Source organism: Electrophorus electricus, chromosome 12 (genome assembly GCF_041902795.1).
Source record: "Electrophorus electricus isolate QZ-2024a chromosome 12, ASM4190279v1, whole genome shotgun sequence".
Classification (NCBI taxonomy): Eukaryota; Metazoa; Chordata; class Actinopteri; order Gymnotiformes; family Gymnotidae; genus Electrophorus; species Electrophorus electricus.
In genome coordinates, this window is record NC_137508.1 from 9,095,905 (window position 1) to 9,101,992 (window position 6,088).

At 38.1% G+C, this 6,088-nt stretch overlaps 1 protein-coding gene across 1 annotated transcript; it reads left to right on the plus strand.

Annotated features, from left to right (window-relative positions):
* The first annotated feature begins 222 nt into the window (after positions 1–222).
* Positions 223–5,989, plus strand: LOC113585675 (pancreatic triacylglycerol lipase-like). The gene is made up of 12 exons (XM_035531610.2): positions 223–301; positions 495–649; positions 1,188–1,310; positions 1,455–1,589; positions 2,343–2,451; positions 2,598–2,717; positions 2,999–3,118; positions 3,746–3,864; positions 4,706–4,835; positions 5,133–5,244; positions 5,483–5,650; positions 5,883–5,989. Exons 1-12 carry the CDS (start codon positions 250–252, stop codon positions 5,944–5,946), a joined length of 1,407 nt encoding a protein of 468 aa, XP_035387503.2. The 5' UTR covers positions 223–249; the 3' UTR covers positions 5,947–5,989.
* Positions 5,990–6,088: the final 99 nt, after the last annotated feature.

Genomic DNA, 6,088 nt, shown 5'->3' on the forward strand with positions numbered 1-6,088 from the left:
GGTGAATGTCCTGTATCCTGAAGCATGCTCACAACAGGTACACAGACCATTTGCCAACTCCTCACCTGGGCTTTTCCCACATTCACATCACCCCATCCCCATGATGACCACAGATACTGTATATAAGGAGCTGGGCTATATATTTCAAGTGACTCTCATCATCAACGTAAGTACTTTTGTTAGGTTAGCTGTTGAAAAAGATGGTGTTTGATTTAAATTATGCTAATGGTTGTTTTATGATGTTTTCAGATGTGGTTGGTGTGGATTGGAGGACTTCTGAGCTGCCTTATAGAGGCACATGGTAAGATTTAAAAAAAACAAGAAAACCCCTTCTCTTTAAATACATTCATTATTATATTTTCATCAACTGATGATGACAGCTGAGGACATCAACTATGTCTGTGTGCTATTAGTTAACTGTATCCTATTAGTTATCTACATGACATTCACATGCTCCCTCTTGTTCAGTCTTAATTAGTATTAATGATTGACAGGTGCACAGGTATGCTATGAAAACCTTGGCTGCTTCTCTAATGACATGCCATGGAGTGGCACTATTGAGAGACCCATCTCACGCTTACCATGGAGCCCCGAAAAAATCAACGCCCGCTTCCTTCTCTTTACACGCGAAAACCTAAATGTCTACCAGGTAAGCCTGTAGAGACCGATATGTAGTCCTTTAGGCAGTCCTTTTGCATGGGTGCTGCTCCACCTTAGCTGAGTGAGGAAGGTATGTTAGGGGGAAACATGCTGGTCTGTGTAGTGCTACAACTCTCCCAGCTGAGAGTGAGCAAGCAGGAGATAAGCACTCGCCTAAGAGAAATATCAATATATCAATTTCTGTTATTGTCATGTCTATATCTCCTCCTAGATTGATGTTTTTATATTTGGACAATAATAGACTTGGCTGTGAAAATAGATATAATGCTATTTTTGCTATCTGTCTCAAGTTTTCAAAATGGTAAACAGTGCAGTCAAGTTTATCCAGAACATGGACTAATAAATTTATGTTCAATGATGAATTATATTTGCCAATGTTTAAAATCAACTATCTGCTATACTGCCAGATTTTATTACTATAGGCGTATATTAAAATGTAGCAAAAGTAACCTCTAGGAAAAGTCAAGAGAACAGAAGGCTTACAAGAGGAGAATTTTTCTAGAATACTTGTCTCTCAATTTCTTCAGGAAATCAAAACAGATAAAGATGTCATTGCAGCATCCCAATATAAACCAACCAGAAAAACCCGTTTTATAATCCATGGATTCATTGACAAAGGAGATGAGAACTGGCTTCTTGACATGTGTCAGGTACACAAGAAGTACTTTTTTGAGTATTCAGGTGCTCAAAATGTATTCATTATCTTTGTCTGAAATTGCTTAAAGGTGAAACATTTTGACAGTTTTCCTCATTATTTCAAACTTTCTTTGTTTCGTCTAATGTCTGTTTCTCAGCTCATGCTGCAGGTTGAGGACATAAACTGTATCTGTGTGGATTGGAAAACTGGGGCACGAACACTCTACACACAGGCAGCCAATAACATTCGAGTGGTTGGAGCTCAGGTGGCTTATATGATTTCTGTCTTTAAGGTAGGTCAAACAAAAATGACCTCCAAAAACTTTCAAACTTTCAACGATCCACAGAAACTCAATTTTCAGTTTGGTATACAAGAAAGGCATTATATCCAAATATTACAACCTGTTATTAGACTAGTGCTTAAGAGGCTTGACTCCTGCTGGAACACCTGCAGGCAAAGTGGAAGTTCACAGAACCAGACAACACAACTAATAGCTCAAGGTCAAAGTCTAACAGATAAAGCTGAGGCATGAACAGCAAAAAACAAAACAAAGCAGTTTAACTGTGCATTATACATGGGAAATAAAATGGGATAATCTATCTTGCAATCCTTTTCTCTTTTTGTCCTCTTCTATTTTCTTTTATTCACCCTATCCATATAATGATAATTAGAAGGAGCCGATATCATTATTTCAAGACCTAGACATATCACACATTTAAATAAATATACATAGGCAATTAACCAGAGGAAATGACAGGAAATTTAAACTTTCTAAAATGTACACTAGAGATTAATCACCCAACCAAAGAGCAATGAACAGCAATAGTATAGATGGGTGTATAAAAATAAACAAATTTATTTTTTTTGATACTGACAACTCAATGTCTATTAAAAACGAATAAAATACAGGTTTAAAAAGGTTGGCATTCACAAATACATCACAAAAATTCTATATAACTACTGCCTTAAACAGCCATCACATTCAGAGGAATAAATGTAGAAATTCTTCAGTTTTGCACATATTTGTAGCATTTTCTATCTTCAGGAGAGTTTCCAGCAGAAGCCTCAAGATGTCCATGTTATTGGGCACAGTTTGGGTGCCCATTGTGCAGCAGAGGCTGGCCAAAGGACGCCAGGACTTGGCAGGATTACAGGTACTACATAGTGGCGTTACAGTGCAGAACTACAGCAAATCACTAAACTGTGACCAGGTAGACCAGGACATTTTCGACCTGTTTGCCTTTTCAGAAATCAGAAAGTGGTTTTTAGGTCATCTAACGAGTTTGATTCACTCTCCAAGGCTTGGACCCAGCTGAACCCTATTTCCAGGGTTGTCCTGCTATAGTACGACTAGACCCCACCGATGCTCAGTTTGTTGATGTTATTCACACAGACGGTCTTCCAGTGATCCCCAACCTTGGTGAGATTAATTTACAGCAAGGTTCTCAAGCTAAATATAGCACAAGTTATCAGTAATAGCATATGTTATTCTCTAAATTATTAGTTACTGTAAAGTCACACATACCTTTAGTTCCACCTCAAACACTGATAATTCTCCTCCAAAAAATTCCCTTGGCTACTTTAATAATAATAATAGAAGAAGAAGAAATATTACAAATGTGATAACATCAATAATAATTGCATGAATATGTATTATAATGGTTTGCACTCATATAGATGAAACATGCTATTTTATTTTAGGCTTTGGAATGTTTCAAGCTGTTGGGCACATTGACTTTTACCCAAACGGAGGAGAGCATATGCCTGGCTGTGACAAGAACATAATCTCACAAATTGTGGACATAGATGGAATTTGGGAAGGTAGGAGAAAATTGCATAACCCTAATAATCAATCCTGATCAATCTCATGAAAAATTATAATTCATTATAATGAAAGAGAGTGAGAAGGTAAGAATAAACCAACATCTTAGCCTAATCATTGTACATTTTTCATCAGAATTCTAAACTAGTAAAAGTGCTGCATGTTTTTTTTATTTCACAGTTATAGAGCTATAGCTGGAAGAAAATAGAATTTTATTAGGTTTTTTTATTCAGTTTGCCATTTTATGTAATCACAGGTTTTCTGAACCAGAGTAACAGAGACTTTCTATTCCTTGGACAACCCTGATGCTGTTTCAGACCTCTCCAAAATCTGCTGGGGTAGCTAGAGAATAAAGCAGGGGATCAATTGTTGACATTGGTTCCATAATACAGGGATAGACTGGAGGGACACAGTCGAGTCTGCTCTGGTTTATTTCTGCAGAGAACAGGGAACCAAAACAGGGAATCAAAGCTGCATAACTGAAGCTCTTTTGCTCTTCTTGTTGCTACTTGAGCCATGCTGGGGGGGCGGGGGATCACAGTGATCCCTTAATCTTTTCTCCCAATTCTGTTGTTGTTCTTTTCAGTCAGTCAGCCTACCTCTCTTTCTTTTTGCTCTTTTGTGAGGCACCCGTGACTTTGTTGCCTGCAACCACCTGAGATCCTACAAGTACTACAGTGACAGCATTCTAACTCCTCAAGGATTTATGGGATATCCCTGCTCTAACGACGACATGTTTGAGTCTGTAAGTGGGACTTCCCCAGCCTGAGACATACAAACCAAAAAGGGTACATCAATAAAAACAAGCAGAGTATAGGAATAAGGAGTAGGATGAACTGTGGGGTGCCCTTTACTGAAATATGACTCAGGATTTCAATGTACATCAGAAGGTATGGCTGGAAAATGGGATGGTGGACTAGGGTGCCAGCTGTTATTGCACATGACATTGATATGGCTGTGAACAGTTTCTACAGTTTTAGAAGTTGATTTGCTGAGATTGGTTTAGTCAGAGCCCCACTAGATGGGCTCCCCCTTGGAGGGTGTGTGTCCGCAGCTGTCCCTACAAATAACTCTTTATCCCCCTTTGGGATGCATCCCAAATACATAGGGCAGCGGACATAGGGCATGACCTCATGTGACTATGTCTCAATGGGAACCAATATCTACTGGTTACTCTTCTTATAAAAGCATGAGCGTGTTATCCTTCCATCTGGCTAACAACTGTAAACTTGCTTGTTTTCACTCTATAAAGCATGGTAAACTGTTGTCTGTCATCACTGGATTTATTGGGTGTCTAACGCATCTGAAAGATGAGGGCAGATTTTAAGAAAGCTTTTGAGAGTTGGTATTACCAATAGGCACTCTGTTGTTGTTAAAATAGAGACAGTGTAAAATCAATGACTGTTCTTTATAATTGTAAAATATCTGAGTATATATTTGAACATAAATAGCAAAATGGTGCTTACTGCATAATATTCTAGTTATGTACTGCACCAGTAAGAGGGTTTCAAAAGAGACTGTCTTGATGGAGAGATATTTCAAAGAGCCTTTGTTGATCAAATTAAAACTTGAGTTTTGTCTTCCAGGGACATTGTTTCCCATGTGCTAACAGTGCATGTGCTATCATGGGTCACTATGCTGACACATTCCAAGTGCCCAATGGAGTAGAGAAAATGAAGTTCTACCTGAACACGGGTGATGCTCGGCCCTTCTCACGTATGGATCAGCGAGTCTCACCTAACATACACAAACATGCACCTTTGTTCCAGGCATGCCTATTCCAGGCATGCCACAATTATAGGCTGCTTATATTTCCTAGCTATTTGCCAGGAATAGCTATTTGCCAGTGAAATGTAATTAGAACATACTCTGCATAGCCATATTATAATTTAATACATTTCCTTGCTATGAATACATTGTGCAGTGGGGGTAACCAGTAATTCATGTAGGTCTGGATTTCTTGATAAATATACTGTCTGAAAGTTGTTTATGTCATCACTGCTGTTCCCTTAGGTTATCGCTATAAAGTGACAATTACCATTGATGGCTCTCGAACCAACATGGGATACTTCCTTGTGGCATTGTATGGTGCAACTGAAAATACTCGCCAATACCAGATTCACAGGTATGCACCATTCAGCCAGTAATTAAATGTTTGATGAGGTTGACATTGGTGCCATAATATGCTTTTATCAGTTCCACAGTACATTTTTATCTGTTCACTTAATATGTCTACAGAAGCAAGAATCATAATGTGACATGTAAAAAGCTAACATTAACAAGGAATTGAGATAATTGAAACTTTGAGATCATTTAGGAACAAAAACATCTAACCAAAGGTGCTCTTTTCTTATCTGTTTCAGTGGCATTCTGAAGCCTGGAAAAACCTATCAACTCCTTATTGATGTTGAAAAAGATGTGGGTGATCTGACACATGTGAAGTTTCTCTGGAACAACAATGTACTCAACCCATTGCTGCCCAAGTTCGGTGCCACAAAAATAACTGTGCAGAGAGGAAAGGACCGGAGAGCGTGAGCTTCCTTCTCTGATGTTTTGATTAATTTATTGACCATAGCTCATGTTGGTCTATAGTTAACATTTAAAGATAGGATTAACCCAAACATCAAAACTTTGAAGTACTATAGTAGTAACATCAGGATTTACCTTAAAACATGAAGTTATTCACCAAATAAGTCCTAGAATTATATGCAGTAAAGGGCAGTGCAGTAACAAGCTGGTGTAACTTCCCTTTGTCTCTTGTAGGTTCACATTCTGTGGGTATGAAAAGGTTCGAGAGAATGTCCTTCAGACACTGTCTCCCTGCTAATGATGTTCATATGAGATATTTCAATAAAGCATTAACACAGCTACTGGCCTTGTTTCATCTTTTCACAATGAAAACTAATCTGTAACCAGAAGCACTTATTTTGGCATTTGAAAAAACAAAAACTATTTGTAAAATTATGCTA

Excerpts from the sequence above, each read along its gene's own strand:
- LOC113585675 (XM_035531610.2), top strand. The coding sequence starts at position 250 with ATGTGGTTGGTGTGGATTGGAGGACTTCTGAGCTGCCTTATAGAGGCA. Across the intron at positions 650-1,187 it reads AAAACCTAAATGTCTACCAG|GAAATCAAAACAGATAAAGA; the intron begins GTAAGCCTGTAG and ends CAATTTCTTCAG. Across the intron at positions 2,452-2,597 it reads AGGACTTGGCAGGATTACAG|GCTTGGACCCAGCTGAACCC; the intron begins GTACTACATAGT and ends TCACTCTCCAAG.